Genomic DNA, 16,195 nt, shown 5'->3' on the forward strand with positions numbered 1-16,195 from the left:
CTTTAAAAAATGGTTAAGCATGTAACTTGTGATGTACCCTTTACCAGTTTTAGAAATGCATTTACATATGAATATCCATGCAGGCGGGGGGTATGAGCTTGTGTCTCTTCCTGTGTCTGGGCCATCTTCCAGGAACCCCCCACCCCAGCCCTCATTATCTGGAATCCTCCATGTCTCAGCCACCCCTTGTGATGGTTGGGCTTGGGCTGGGTCCCTGTTGCTGTCATCTTACATGGCACTGCCTTCCTGCACACTAGACATGGCACTGCTGGGCTAGCAAGGCCCTCAGATGTGTGGTAACTGCCAAGATGGCCTTCCAGTGGGGCTGTTCCTATTCACCCTTTCCCCCAAGGGCTGCAATGCCAATCTCCCCATGGCTAGGCCAATGGTGGGCACTCTGTACTTAAAAAAAAAAAAGTCAATCTGGGCAATAGCTCATGCCTGTAATCCAACACTTTGGGAGGCCAAGGTGAGTGGATCACTTGGGTTCAGGAGTTTGAGACCAGCCTGGCCCACATGGTGAAACCCTGTCTCTACTAAGAATAGAAAAAATTACCCTAGTGCAGTGGCATGCACCTGTAATCCCAGCTACTCGGGAGGCTGGGGCAGAAGAATTGCTTCACCCTGGGAGGTAGAGGTTGCAGTGAGCTGAGAAAGTGCCACTGCACTCCAGCCTGGGCCATAGAGTGAGACCCTGTCTCAGGAAAAACCAACCAACCAAACAAACGAACAAAAAAACAATAACAACAACAAAAAAACCCCACAATCTGGTGGTCAAAAACTGAGGTCTTCACACACATTTCTCTATCCCTGGGGTGGGGGCAGCCATCTCTCTGGGTGTCTGTGGTCTTTGGCGTGGCTGTCTTTTCCCCTCTTCATGTGCTTTGGTCTGTTTGAAAGACCCCTTTCATGGGCTGAATGGTGGCCCCCAATAAGACATATCCATGTTCTACTCCCCAAAACCCATGAATGTTACCTTTGATGGCAAATGGGTGAACACGACCTCAGTGGCTAGGGTGTGATATAGGAAAGGCCCCTGAGAGCAGGAGCTTCCCCTGGACTACCCAGGTGGGCCTCACAAGGGAGAACTATGGAGAAGCAGGCATAGGGGTAGGAGGCCACGTGAGACAGAGGCAGAAATCAGAGGGAAGTGGCTGCAAGCCAAGGAACGCCTGGAGCCCCCAGATGACGAGGAAGGGTCCCCACATAAGGTCTGGTGTTCTGGTCCTTGGGGAGGGCAGCCCCTGCTGAAAAGGGGCAGGTTGAGACCCAGGGACCACTTCAGGCCCTCGCTGGTGGCCCCCAGGCTGGGGGCAGCAGACCCTAGCAACTCTGGCCAGTGCCTGCACCTGAGGCCCCATCTCCAGGCGTTCCCTCTTGTCCTCCCAGCCCTGCACCCGCCTTGCTCAGTGAGGCACTGTCCTCCCTCCTCAGACTGGCTTCCAGCCAGGCAGGCACTGGTGAGGGCCGGTGTGGGCAGCCCTGCCATGCCCAGGGTCTGGGTTCTGAGGTGGTGAAGCTTCTCCCCATGTCCCAGATACAGAAACTGAGACCTAGGGAGATTTGGAAACTTGGTGGACACCACAGACTTCTTGAGGAGCTCGACAAGGGTGACCTGTGTGGGTCCGCCCTGAGTGGGGTCCTGGACACAGCTGTAGCTGCCCCGTTTCTCCTGGGCTGGGCTGGGCTGGGCCAGGCTGTTGGGTTGTCATAGTAAGTAACATCCGGCTGCCACCCTCAGCCATGAGTCAGCATGGCCAGGATGGGCTAGTGATTGGCACCTTGAGGACAGCCTAGCAGGCGGGGCCTCCCTCAGGCACACCAAGGTGACCTGGCCTCGGCAGGAGGCGTCCAGGCCTCACCCTGCAAGAGCTGGGCCCTGGCTTCTGTCCTGAGACTCGGGTCTGCATCTCTTAAATGGGGAATGTCCCAGGCGCATGAGGGGCCTGGAAACCCACGCCAAATTCAGCGCATCAGAAGCTCAGCCAGGGCCAGCCTGAGGAGGCGTCCTTCCAGGAGGCCCTACTGTTGGGGGCCACTGCTTGCCAGTGTCTCCTGGTGGGTGGGGCCCAAACAGCTGGGCCTGGGGTCCCCTGGGCCCCCCACTCCACATGGGGATGCTCCCTGGGGTGGGCTGGGGAGGAGGTGCCTGCTCCAGCAGAAGGAACATGGGAAGGCACCTGTTCTGAGGGTTTTGGGGCAGAGGCCGAAGTCCATGCCAGGCTGTGGCCAGGCTGGCCTGGCTGGTGGGGAACCACAGGCTTCTGCACACAGCAACCCCTTCTGCAGGCCCAGGGCTCCCTCAGGGCACTGCAGCGGGGTTGGCTGAGTCTGGGACGGTCACTTCTCCCACCGCTGCCCCTGGCTGTTCCTCTGTTGCTCACCAGTTGCCCAGCCCTGAGCCCTGACTCAGAGCCAGGCAAGCCAAGGACCCAGCAGGGGCAGGTCAGAGGTCAGTAATATCAAGGTGTGCCTGGATGAGCCAGGCAGAGGCCAGGGGCTCCACCTACCCACCTGGCTGGCTGGTGGAGCCAGCTGGCTGTCCCCTACCCACCCCACCCCTGCCTCCCACCTTAGGGGCAAGCTTGGATCCTGGCAGCTCATGCTGACTCAGCCTGCCCAGTGATGGGGCTGGGGGCAGCCTAGGGCATTTTGAGAGTGGGACAAGATGGGTGGGGTGGCAGGAGGCCCTGGACCTGGGACTTGGGGAAGGGGGCTCTGGCCCCATGGGTGGCCCTTGGGCCTGGGGAGGTTTGCTGGGCAGCAGGACAGGAGCAGAGTGGGATGTCGGCTTGGTCCCAGCTCCACATAAATGGGAGTCATGAGCCTAGAGAGCAGATTGGCCAGGTAGGCTGACCTGGGGTACACACCACCCGCGGACCCACATGCCAGGCAGCTGTGGACAAGGGTCCCAGGTGACCCTGCTGGGGAAAGCAGCAGCCATCAGGTTCTAGGGAGCCATAGCTCCTGACTCAAGGGAAAAAACATAATTTTAAGTGGAATCACCCTGTTTTGGGGACTTCTGAAAACTGAGCTTCAGGCCAGGCACGGTGGCTCACACGTGTAATCCCAGCAGTTTGGGAGGCCAAGGTGGGTGGTTCACCTGAGGTCAGGAGTTCGAGACCAGCCTGGCCAACATGGTGAAACCCCATCTCTACTAAAAATACAAAAATTAGCCAGGTGCGGTGGTGCATGCCTGTCATCCCAACTACTTGGGAGACTGGGCAGGACAATCGCTCAAACCTGGGAGGTGGAGATTGCAGTGAGCCGAGATGGTGTCACTGCACTCCAGGCTGGGCAATGGAGCGAGGCTCCGTCTCCAAAAAAAAAAAAAAACAAAACAAAACGCTGAGCTTCATTGAGGACTAACTTATATACAACCAAATATACCCATTTTTGAGGTAACTCAATGAATTTTGACAGACGTATACACCTGTGTAACCACTTCCATCCCTCTAAAGCGTTCCTTGGTCAATCCCCCCACCCCAGATCCCTCCCAGGCAGTTACCGGCACTGTAGCTTTGCAGGCTCTAGAACCGGACAGAAACAGGGCCCTCCAGGTCTTCTGTGCCTGGCTGCTTGCCATGCGGGTTCTTTCCCTCCTTGCCCAGGAGCACCCGTGTGATGGCAGCTGACAGAAGCGTCTGAGCCACCTGTGCAGGGGGCGGGGGTGCCCCAGGCCCCACCTCCCATCTCCCGGGCTGCTCCCCAAACTCCTGCCCTGACCCCAGCGCCACTGGTTTTGAGTCTCAGTTCCCGCACAGGGTGAACAGTCACAGGAAGGGCAGGGGCTGGGGGAGCCCCAAGCGGGGTGGGGTGGGGTGGGGCTGGACGGTGAATGTCTGCCTCCCCAGCCAGGGGCTCAGTCGGGAAAAAGGAGGGCCTGGGCTAGCAGAGCTGAGGTTCTGTGGCGGACCCCCCAGCCCCCAGGACCAGAAGGGAAGCAGCCACCCTTCACCCAGGCCAGGCTGGGCGGCCGCCACAAGCCCCCACTTCCCAGCTGCCTTCCAGATGGTGGCTCTGGGCAAACCTCTCAACCACTCAGCGACTTTCGGTGACCACTGATGGCTGAGGTCCCTGAGCTGACAATGGCCTGGGCCTGGGATGGTTCCTGGACTCCTTGGCCACTGGAGAATGACCTTCCCTTTTCTGAGACCCTGGGGTGCAGGCAGGACACAGCGGCCATGCAGGGGTGACAGAGGCCGGAGGTGCTGAGGTCCTGGGGGAGACCAGGTTGCCTGCACCCTCGGGCCTCCACAGCTCCCCAGGCTTCACGTTGAGGTCCTGCACCCAGATGTCCTTGGAACTGGGCAGCATCCACGAACCATGCACTCCCAAGGTCAGACTCACTGGGGGACACAGGAACCCAGCTCAGTGAAGGATGCACGCAGGTGGGTGCAGGGTCCTCACACACTTCTTACTCAAAAGGGAAAATCCAGATACCCCCACCCCCAGAAGCCACAATGTTAACATCCCCTTTCCCCTGCTTGTGCAAATCTGATCGAAAAGTGCAAATCTGATCTAAAACCACCCAGCTAGGTAGTGAGGGGCACTCCCCAAGCCTGTGGAGCCCTTCCTAAAAAGGCACTCTGGGCACCCAGTGGACAGGGCAGTGTGCAGGGCTGTCTCCGCAGCTGAAGGGCGGGTCACTGCAAAACAGCATATGCCCCTTGGATTATGGGGTCTGACCCTGGGCAGACCAAGTAAGGCCAGGGTGCTGCTCACCCATGGGGCCACCCTGAGGCTGGGGAGCCTGAGACCAAGCTCCCCCAGGTACTTCACAGGATGGGGACGGAGGAACGGGTACAGGAAGCACAGACATCAGGCTCCCCAGCCCTTGGGGGTATGCTGCAAGCATTCACTTCCCAGCCTGCACCTGCCCTTCCTGCTGCTCCGAGAGAGAAGGCAGCCCACAGGTGAGCTGGAGGCAGCAGGGCGGGGCCAGCCACGTGAGGAGCAATGAGCCAGCTCCACGGCTGCCTTCTCATGACAGCGTTTCATTCACCAGGCGGCGCTGCCAAGGCTGGGATTCCCACGGTCAGGTCAGGAAGTACCGGTGCAGCAGGTGTTGAGTGCCTCCTCTCATTGTGTATGGAAGAGACACGGGAAAAAGCTTCAGAGAGCAAACACACCTAACATGGGCTTTATCAGGAAGTTCTCCTCTTGGAGCCTTCTGGATCTACAAAGCGCAGTCCCACTAACTCTGAGAAATGATCCCCTCCTGGGGGCAGGAACAGTCTTCCCCTGGGCCCACAGTGAAGCTGCCTGCATACAGCAGCAACTTAGGTGTAGTGGGGGGGCTACAGCAGCCTCTGCCTCAAACTGAGTTTTCAAGGCCTCAGAAGTAAACTGTACAACCGGTCTTGGAGCCACCAATACCCAGGGCTCAACAGAGCCCAACAGGTGTGCAGCACATCTGAGCCTTCCCCACCACATTCCCCTGCAAAGACCCACATGGCACAGTGCTGACTCAATGTTTCACCACTTTAATAGAATATTCTAACTATTCTGTACAAATTGAAAACACTGTATTCAGTTACAAATGTGTTCTAAGGTTAGGCCAAGCACTCGCCACAGGCCTGGTCAGTGCGGACACGGCCATCCCCGGCTGCCGGAGAGCGCCGTCACCCACTTGAAAACCCCACCCACCAGCCGCCAAGCGGTCACACCAAACCCAGGACCTTCAGACAGGATGAATGGTGGGGCCCAGCAATGGGGCTACTGAGAAAGCAGGACTTGACGCTCATACGCTCAACTGAAACACAGGACTTCCCAGCCCAGTCCCTCAGTGGAGAAGACTGCCGAAGCCCGGCTCCGGCAGCAGGGTGGCACCTGCGTCATGAGGACGGGCTCGCATCTTCAGCCCTGGTGGCAGGGAGCAGCGTTTCTTCCGCACAGGCCTTGCTCCTGCTAGGAAGTGGCACATCTTCCTGCTCAGGGCACCAAGGTGGTTCAGAAATGTTAAGGACGAGCCACAGCGAAAAGCCGCAGTCCTCACAGGCAAGAAGGGATAAATAAATATGAGGTGACCCGCAGCAGCTCTCACCTGGGCTGGTGTGTCACAACCCTGACCCACCCCTAAAAAAAAAAAAATCAAGAAGCAACATCCTAAGGAGAACAGGGCCCTACTCTACACAGCCCTTTCTGAGATGATCGGCATACAGCAGGTGATGCAGGCTGCACACTCAGCAGATTCAGCGGCTGGAAACAGCAAGTGGGTTTCTTCGGATGAAAGGGAAGAATTCAGTCCAACTGCAGGAGGGGTGGGAGAGGTTCCAGATCCTGGGAACCACATCACCAGACCTCGGCCCTTTTTGCCAAGTGACCCCCACCCCACCCTGATGTGGTCTATAGGGCCCTCCCACAGGGAAAGGCCCAGGGAAGTCCAGAGCTACAGGCACCAAGGCTGCAGAGGGTGCTGGACGAAACCTCCTATTTCTGAAATGCATTTCAGTTGCCACTGTACAAGTTAAGCAAAATAATAAGGAAAAAGGAAAAGTGAAAGTGAAAATCATGCACTTGAAAATGAGTTAGATGGAGTAAGCTCTGTCCACGGGATTGTGCTGCGGCAAGGACCGAGGCCCCGCCCACAGGCCTGGAGTCCCGACAGCCGGTCTGCCAGGCACCCGCCTCCGCTTCCTACTGCTGCTTGCATTCCGCCGGCTGGCTGGGTTCCTTCTGTCAATGAAAAAGACAAGGCTTGTAGAGAGCAAAGCCAGCTCCATTCACCAATTAGCTCCAATCAACAACGAAAGCCAAGACTGAATGAGTTCATTCTCATTGAAATAAATGGTTACTGCAAATATACTTTTAAAAATAGTGACAAAAACAAAGCTAACTCCCCCTACCACCCTGCAGTCAAAGCAGGGTTTTTTTTTGTTTTTAAAGCTATGCCTTCAAGGATTCAAATTCATGGCATGTTCAGCAGGAGGGTTTTGGGGCTCCTTGGGATGGTGGAGCTCCAGGGGGCTGCCCATGAAAGGGCTGGGAAGCAGCTGGAACCCCTGCCCACACAGAGCACAGTGCGCTCAACACGGGCAGCTCCACCCAGGAAGGCCACCGCGGAGGCAACCCCTCTTGGTGCCAACAGTCCCCACTTCTCAAGGGCATATCTGTCTGGGGGTAGGCTGGGCCCTTGGCGCTCATGGAAAGCACATCTCTCCTCTAGCGGGTTCCTGCTCTTTGTACTACCAGGGAGCGCCCCGGCAGATCCATCCTCTTCTGGTGGCCTGTACTGCACCAACAAATGATGAGCTGCCACTCCCAAGAGCTCCATCTGTCACTCACTCTCCTTCACTCTCCTAACAGTCTCACCAAGGGGCAATGCTATCCTTCCAGTAACGGCATCCGGGACACACAATTCCCCTCCCAGAGGAATGGATTAACTCCAATATTATCTAACACAGAGATCTTGTACCCTTTAAACCACATCCAGCAACTCCATGAATTTGTGTGGAGGCCAACAATAGCCTAAGAAATACATCACGATCTTGCTAATGCTTCTGCGCTAGTAACTTTACGAACCTGTAACCTATGATTTCTGGCTAAGATTACAAATTGCTCTTAATCCAGCGTGCCTATGGAACCTAAGAACTTGTACTGTATGGGGCAAAAAGATCCCTGGGTTACCATAAATGATATCTTCCACGGTATAAGCTGAGGCTACAGTTCATTCTTTTGGAAATCACATTTAAGGGATGGCCGAAAAAATATGTGTAAAAGATGCAAAAAACAAAATCAATAACCTTGAACCCTGGGGTCTAAGCTCCCAATCTCAGCCACCCCAGAGGCTGCCCAAAGAGCCTGGCCAAGACAAAACGAGGCTGACCAAAAACCCTCGCCATGTCAATCTGACATTCAAGGGTAGACTGAAGGTGGCCCAGTGTAGTGGCCAAGAACACTGAGCCACTGGCCTTAGGAGTGTGGGGGATGCAGGGCGCCCCGAGCAGGAGCAGTGAGGGGAGGAGTGGGACAAGCAGTGTGCCTCCACCAAGGGACTCGCCTAGAAAATGGGATGTCAGTAAAGGAGCTGTGCAGGGACGGGGAAGACTGGGGCTGGTGACAAGGTGACAGACTCCATCTTTATGTACATTTAAATTATGCAAATACTATGTCATGTCATACACAGGACTTTATAATTTATCCTACCACAGATTGAGCATCCCAAATCCCAAATCTGAGATACTCCAAAATCTGGAACCCGAGACAAAGAAAATGCTCACGGGAGGATTCCAGATTTGGAATGCTCAACCAGAAATAAATCTAAATTATCCTAAGTTGCAGAAATGATGTAATAGGTATTTTCAACCACGAGTAGTATTCATCTGTCCTAAATAAAACCAATATCCTGGGTGAAGACTTCTAGAGGGAATAGAGTCCGCATGGAACACTCTCTCAAGACCAGTGTCATGACCCAGTGCCTTGTTGGAGGGGAGTAGGCCATGCACCTGACTCTGGGAAGAGCTGCCTCCCCTGTGCCTAGAGGGCACAGCCCCCTCTGGGAAGGAAGGCAGCATGTGGCCCACCCCTGCCAGGCTTTGGTGCTCACACAGCACACTGGAGCTTCTGCAAGTGACTGACAGGAGTTTTAGAAGTGAATTTTACATATGAGAGACACCAATTGTTTTTAGCTTGTGACACATGCCGAAAAAAAAAAAACTACACCTAAACTCCCAAACTGAAGCGTTCTTTATCTCATGTCACAAATTTTAATGATGGTTGAGTCATTAATCAATGCTAAGATTATCAAGGGAGGAGGAGTTGGCATTTTAAAAGGTACCAACTAATAGGAAAAAAATCTCATCTCTCATGGGACCATTTAAAAGGTGGGGTTTGAACAGATAACACTCGACCTGAGAAAGGCAACAAAGACATGCCACTAAAACACACTCGACCACAGCTGCGCTGGCAAACAAGCCCCAAGTGCCCAGAGCCCTATGGCTGAAGAGGCAGCGGCCTCAGTGGGACACTCCTCGGGGGTTGCTGCTGTTGCACCCTGCCCTTCTCTTCCAGGGATGCATACTGAAATACATATAGGTGGCACGCATCGAGGATTCTCTTCAAAAGAGCTGGTGGCGTGGGAGGAGTGGGTGAGGGTACAGGTGGAATAAGAGTGGCTAAGTTCTTCAGACATGCGGGGACAACAGGAATTAATGGCAGCTAGACATAATTTTAAACATACAGGCATATTCTGAAACCTGGCCCTGGAAAACAAAATCGTACCAAGAGCTGCATCCGCCCTATGTACCATCAGTTTCCCATGAGAGCAGCCTACATGAGGAAGACAGGGAGGCGGTGGCGCTAAGACCTCAAGGACGTCTGGTCTATGGGCTGCCAGGATCATGCTGATGTTCTGTGACGAGACCCTTAAAAACGGAGTGCCTACTTATCCCGGCATGCAGAGGCCCTGCTATGGTTGTGGGGTTCCTCATGGCACCTCTTGTCCCCACCTCTCTGCTTTCTCCCACTACATCCCGAGTGCCACGAGTGAACAGGTCTCGTCACGGGCAAGGGCCTCTGTCTAGTTACGGCCTCCTGTCAGCATTCCAGGACAGGGTAGAGCTACAGGGACTGAAGAAAGTGGGGTGGGAAACAGCTTCCAGGCTTACTGACACTCACTTTCATCTACAACTGGTTCTTGCTTCATTCAACTAGCACCAACCTCACAACAGTACTTTTTACTGCTGACACCAAAACAGATGCCAGTTAATGTTTCAGATAAAAAATGCTGGCACAGTAAAAGCTGTTACCCCTCTGTGTACCTATTGGTCTGCACAAAACATGAATTCAAAAAGTATAGATATTCAACAAACACGTGTTGGTAATGACAGTGGGCCAATTTCAACTGCCAGTGTGTGTTCTGAGCACAGCTGGGACAGCCCAGTGTGTTATGCTCTCTGCAAGGACTGCTTGCTTATGGTGGCCTGTGTGTGCCACCGTGCAGACTGCTGACCATCCAGGGCCCTCTTACTGGAAAGCAGTACCATCAGCAATGAAAATTACACCCAAGTTACATCTTTGCTACTTGGTTTGCAAGAAACACTGGGCTCAGAAAGCAGGGACCAAATCTAGGTTTGGTTCGTTGATTTTAAAAGTACATGTAACAGACACCTATGTCAAACCTGTGACACAGTGAGTGTACCTGGACAGCAACTCCCTCTTTATTCAAAGTCAAAACAATGCATTGTATAAAGTATAGATCAGAAGTTTGGAAGTTAGGTATGAATGGAATTCCACCTTACCTAGAAACGTATGAATGATTAACAGACAAAAATTACACCTAAATGGGGAAAAAAATTGAAAGGAACTGTCAGCATGAAAGAAAATGAAATGCACAAAATTATACAGGAGGAAACGGCCACAATTTCTCATGATACAAAAGGGCTGCAAGATACTGAACTCGGGGTGAACAACTTCAACACTAGATCATACTTTCAAAATGGGCAGAAGCATGATTTTCACTTCTATCAGACTGCTCCCAATACTAAAACCTCCCTTCCTTCCTTGTTTTCTTTTGCTTGCACAGACTCTAACACTGCCCATCTCTCTGGAAGGTGCATGTGACAGGGACAGCAGGATTGGCCTTATCCCGGCCATACATGCCTGGCCGTCTCTGAATTTCATTCATACCATTAGCCGGAACATGTTTTCAGTCCCTTCTCCCCCAACCAACATAACCGTTTATCAAAGGTCTCATGGGGTGTTGGCATGTGTAATCCACCACACCATGTTCTCTATAATGGCTGGTGAGAATGCTCTTTTAGAAACCTGGGACGTGAAAGGAGACTCAAGGGTCTCCAAGGTGACAGAAGAAAGCAGAACAAACAACAGAGGGGAGGAAAAGAGAAGCTGAGGCACAGAATACAGGGAGGGGGAGATACAAGTGCAACAAGGACAGAGGCAGCTGTGCACGGAGTCTGAGGAGGTGGCCCTGCCAATTGACCCCAGTCCTTGCTTTACAACTGCAACCTTAGAAGTGTCCATTCAGCGCCCACAAGGCGGAAACACAGCCCAATAAACACACGTGGCCCTTGGGTCCATCAGACACCCCGCACAGCAGTGATGGGCAGCATTTATTCACCCAACGTTGTTCACTGGCTGACTGACAGCCCTCACCTTCCCTGTCCCCACACTGTGATGCACGCAAGGCAGACCCAGGCCTTGGTCTCCTGCAGCCCTCACCGCCCCCCACCACGGTGCTGCGCACAGGTACGCTTTCAGCAGAGTCCTCCCACATCAACAGGCCAAACTTTAGAAGATGAACATTTCCATGAGCAGATTATTCCCAGAGTAGTCTTTACAAGACACATTCTCAAAAAAGTTTTAAAAGCTCTTCTCCCATCCCTTCCTTGAAGGAACCACAACTGTGAACATGCATTCATGGAAACAGCCAGTTTAAACCAACTGATGACAGAGCCAGGATATCACACTGACAGCTTTTAGTGCACACTCCAAAAAACAAGGGTAAAAACAAGCAAAAAACGTCTAGTCGGACAGAGACACATTACAAAAACACCAGGTAACGTTAGTATTCTGACAGCCCATAATATACTTAATTTTAAGAGGCAAGTGAACTACACATTTCATGTTTTACAAGAAGAAACTCTTATGATGCTGTAGGATGACATTTAAGCACTTCTGATTTTAAAATGTGCCAAATGGTCAAAGTACCTTGATTTAAGTTACTCTGAGGCCACAAATAAAAATCTAAATTTGCAGGTAAAATTAATGGGGTTGCCCACTCATTTTCAACTCAGTTTTCTTTAGTAAACCTTTCCAATTTATTTTAAATTATCTGAGACATATGAGATATCTAGACACATCATCTGGGCATGCTCAGCTCAAGCGCAACTGTCAAATGATGCCCACAATCCCACTATTCTGTTCCTTAACAAAAAGAGCCCCAAAGTCCCTTCTTTGCACCTTTTCCAAACACGCACAAAGAAAAGTTTATTTATGTTATCAGTTAAATCATTACCTTACCTTAAAAGAATGAAACATTTGGAAAGTCAAGTTGCTCTACTGAGGAGTCTATGTAAATAAGACACAGCTTGAGACAGCTGGAAAAGCTTCTACTGAGTATGTACACTCAACACTCAAATTATATACACAGTGTCTGAATAATCATTCCACTATTTTTCTGACACATTTTAAACTTTCTAATTAGGGAATAATGAATATTGTTAACACTACTGCCTCAAAGTGGGGAACATTTTTAAAAGTCTAAGAGTGCAGCATAATAAGTAGGTCTGGGTGGCCCCAAAGTTACCAACCTTGGGGTTAATTTCCGCATCATCCTCGTCTTCTCCCTCCTCGTCACCTTCTAATTCCTGTATTTAAAAAGTGAGAATTAGCTGGAATGACAAGATTTAAACTCTTGTGGCATTCACAATCCACAAACACAAGGAGCAAAACACTGCCTTAGACGGAAATCAATTACTGCTACCCACAAGTGACTCATCACTTCCTTTGGACACTTAGAATTATTTCTAGGTATCTTTTTGTTCTCACAGAGAGCCCTGAAAGAAACAAAATTCTGAAAAAGTAGATTTTGTTAAATGATTATTTTCTAAGATACATTTTCATGAACCAACTGCAGGGTCAAAAACGATGGAAACTGTCACAGCATTTGCTATGCATTTCTGCTTAGTGTTTTAAGAACATTCTTAGAATCAAAGACAGCGTCACAAAAAATGGGTTTAACACAGCCCTGTGAGTCCATAACCTTCAAGCAGAGAAAGCCAAAGAAACAACTTCAGGGAGGTAAGTGGCACTGCATAAACCTGTCTCTTACCTCCTCTTCTCCTTCTTCACCTTCTTCAAACTGGAAAAACACAGAAAAACATTTTTAGGTTTACAAAACATGACAGCAGCCTGCCCAAGACACCAGTCCCATCAAGTGACTCACTGACCAAGCCTAAGAGGAGCAGAAAGTCCAGCCACGCTGCCTGCTGGGCCTCGCTTGGCTGAGGAGCCATCTGCTTGTGTGCAGCGCATTTTAAAAGCATGCCAGGAAATTGAAAGTCACGCAAAACAAGGAATAGGATAGGAAGCTGGTCAGCCAGGGTGTACCCTGGACACAGCTGGGAACCTGGCACCACAGCTCTGCCCTGGCTGTTCTCACACCGAGGAGGAGGCACACAGGAAAAGATTTTTGTAAACTGATTAATTTGTTTTCCTTAAATTTTCTACAAGGCTGATCGAACCAGCAGCATAATGTTATTGGATACAGGAATCTGGGTATCATTTTACATCTCATACAAAGGGAAAAGAAACCTTAGTAGAAATATATTAAAACTTTGGTGTTTAATCTTTAAAGTGATCAATAAGGTGCTCAAAGGTGAACCTCCACCATTAGTCAATTGTCTTGAATCAGTTTCTCCTACATCCAAATACATCATTGGTCAGACTAAAAATCAAGTTTCAAACATGAGACTTACACCAAAAGCAAAACCACCTTATCACTACTGGTTGCATAACGAGGGTAGTACATGAAAATGCAGCTTCATTTATCAACATTTCCCGTTTTGTTGAGCTCTCACCATGTATCGCTTAGAGCCAACTTCGGTGGAACTTAGAAGGACCCTACTGTGCTGGTGTGGAGTTCACACAGTGTGCACAGCCTCCTGGCGCCATGCAGCAGCCAGGATGAGATGTGGCCACAGTGCAGCGCCCTTCCGCTCTAAGGACCCTAACTGGCATCAGGCAGGGAAAGGCTTCTCAATATTCTTCCATTTCATGTCAGATCCAACGAGCCTCCAGCAGGCTCCAGGGCCTATTCCAAGGCTCTAAGGACAGCATTTTGCCCTTAAGGGGCTGTGCACAGGGGCTGCTCCAGATGCATCGCCCACCTGGGCACAGCAGGAGCTCCCACGTGCAGAGAAGACAAGACCAGGGTTCCCACATTCACCTCCTCCTCCAACAACTTTCTAGTGTTGGGGTACGGTCTAGAAAGTAACATTAGTAAAACACTTTTTATGCCAACACTTACTGAGTCATTGCTCTGTGCCAGGTGCTACGTTAAGGGCTTAACAAGTAACCAGAGTCTTTACCATGACCTCTACTTACAGCTGAGGAAACCGAAGCTCAAGGATGTGGTGGAGCTACTAAAGGGAGAATGGGGATGCGAGTCTGAGCAGTCTCATCTGAGCTGGCACTTCTAGCCTCTAACTGACACTGCTCATCAGTAGTACCTGTGCTGAACGTATTATGAATGAAACGCACATGTACTATAAGCAAATGTGGCACAGTGCTCACCAGCAGTACAGATACCGCATATAAGTAAGCAAATAGCACACATGCATATTCAAGTCCTTTAAACTGACGGGTGTATGATCAAAACAATTTCAGATAAGCTTTCCAATGTGTAGCCACTAGCCCTTAGCTCACTATTTAAACTTAAACTAAGGTAAATGAAACGTTCAGTTCTTCAGTCTCAGCAGCCATATTTCAAGTCCTCAAGTGGTCAGTCCTACTGCGCTGGACCAAGCAGGCAGAGGACAGTTCCATCAACAGAGAAAGTTCTACTGGAAAGTGCTGGTCTAGAATTTGTAAAACTATGTCTTGGCAGCTACCTGACTGTCCATGTTCCCTGACCTGCAATCACCTCCCAGCCTAGGGATGAGCCAGCAAGTTGAGTTTTAGAAGTTAAATGAACAGTCTAAGACCTAACAGCTGATAAAGAGCACGCTGGCCTATTCTCCCCACTGGTGGAACTCAGTACAATGGGAGAGGTGTGAGGAGATGTTGGCCTTTACTGCCACAGGGGGCTAAGGCCCTTGAACCCACCTAAGCTCTTGCCGCCCTGTCTGAAGCCCCAACAGACCAGACCTTCTAAGAAAAGAAACCTAAGAGCTCCACAAGAAAGAGAGTATCATCTAGAACATACTTCCAGTAACATTCTATAAAACAAAACTTTATTTTCCACAGATCAAGAAGACTTGAAGCTGCTTGAGCCTTGGTGAGGATGGGAGTTTCTAAGCGGTACTTGGGCTGTGCACCCGCAAGTTCTGACTGTGGAAGAGCTGGCTTCCCTCAAGCCCAGAAAGGAAAGTGACATGCAATCTTGTTGTTTTCTTGGGGAGCACGGGTTTCTTTTTTTTCCTTTTTACCTAATTAGATAGAAGTTCAGGAATTTCGATTTCTTTTGGGTTGATGAACCACAGGCTAGCATGAGTCCACTGTCAATAAATGTTTGTTGTGGCCAGACCTCCATAAAAGAGATTTTCCCTGTGTTCAGAAGTTCCCTGAAGCTTAGGTTTTGAGAGAATATTGTTGAGTCACTAGGCAGGGCTCACATAGGAAACTGGCAATCACCTCTGAAACTGCTTCACAGACACCTGCTTTTCCTGCTCTGCTCCTCAGACTTCTCCTCTTCAAGCATATTCCCCCCACAACAAGGACAGCAGCTTGGACTACATATCTGGCTGATGATGTAATAAAAAGATTAGGCATGGGGGTTTCCTAAGCCACAATTCAGGGCCACTCTGCACCAACAGAGATAAGCACCCAGGTGGAAGCCCCCCTTCCCCGAGCCTCATACATTGTCATCATCTTCTATGGCCTCCCCAGTGAAGTACAGCACAGCCCGCGGGACTATCCGCTCACGGAAAAAGTGTCCAATTTCAAAATCAGAGGCTAATGTGAATTCAGAATCTTCATCCTGAGGAGGAAAAACCCACGTGTTAACTCATTTTAATGGGATAAAAAATTCACTTCACCACCCTCAGCCAAATCTCAGCCCCTCACTTTTGATTTACTTGACTTAAAACACCAAACTCCTGCACTGCTGGGGGACAGCCACTAGACACTCAAAGCCCCTTTAAAACAACTTTAAGTAGCTTTAAAGAGCTACTGAAGCAAAATGGCAGAGAAAGTGGGAAGTGAGGGCCCTACAGCTCCACAACTTGTCCAAAGGTCTCACCCAGAGTAGGCGGTATCAGTCTCACATATGGGAAACAGGCAGTATTAAAGCACTGCACATTTGCTACTGAAATCAACATATGAAACACATACTTTTACTTAGATGTGTAATGATTTCAAATTAATCCCAGAGTTTTAGGAAACAGAAATGGATTTTTTTATTTTTAAGAGACAGGGTCTTATTCTATCACCCAGGCTGGAGGGCAGTGGTGCAATCACAGCTCACTCCAGCCTCACGCTCCTGGGCCCCAGCGACCCTGGAACTACACAGTGC

At 50.5% G+C, this 16,195-nt stretch overlaps 1 protein-coding gene across 13 annotated transcripts in view; it reads right to left on the reverse strand.

Annotated features, from left to right (window-relative positions):
- Positions 1 to 5,470: 5,470 nt before the first annotated feature.
- NAP1L4 (nucleosome assembly protein 1 like 4) overlaps positions 5,471 to 16,195 on the reverse strand; it is a 48,241-nt gene continuing 37,516 nt past the window's right edge. For 12 of the 13 annotated variants that reach the window (XM_008969078.4, XM_063608055.1, XM_057299062.2 and 9 more), the window contains 4 exons: positions 15,542 to 15,661; positions 12,794 to 12,823; positions 12,273 to 12,329; positions 5,471 to 6,678 (listed from right to left, as the gene is read on the reverse strand). In XM_008969078.4, the coding sequence (XP_008967326.1) occupies positions 6,640 to 6,678; positions 12,273 to 12,329; positions 12,794 to 12,823; positions 15,542 to 15,661 (246 nt within the window). In that variant the 3' untranslated portion in view covers positions 5,471 to 6,639. Of the gene's footprint in view, positions 6,679 to 10,241; positions 10,280 to 12,272; positions 12,330 to 12,793; positions 12,824 to 15,541; positions 15,662 to 16,195 lie in introns of all 13 variants that reach the window. The other variant, XM_003816044.7, reaches the window with a different exon arrangement.

Source organism: Pan paniscus, chromosome 9 (genome assembly GCF_029289425.2).
Source record: "Pan paniscus chromosome 9, NHGRI_mPanPan1-v2.0_pri, whole genome shotgun sequence".
Taxonomy (NCBI): Eukaryota; Metazoa; Chordata; class Mammalia; order Primates; family Hominidae; genus Pan; species Pan paniscus.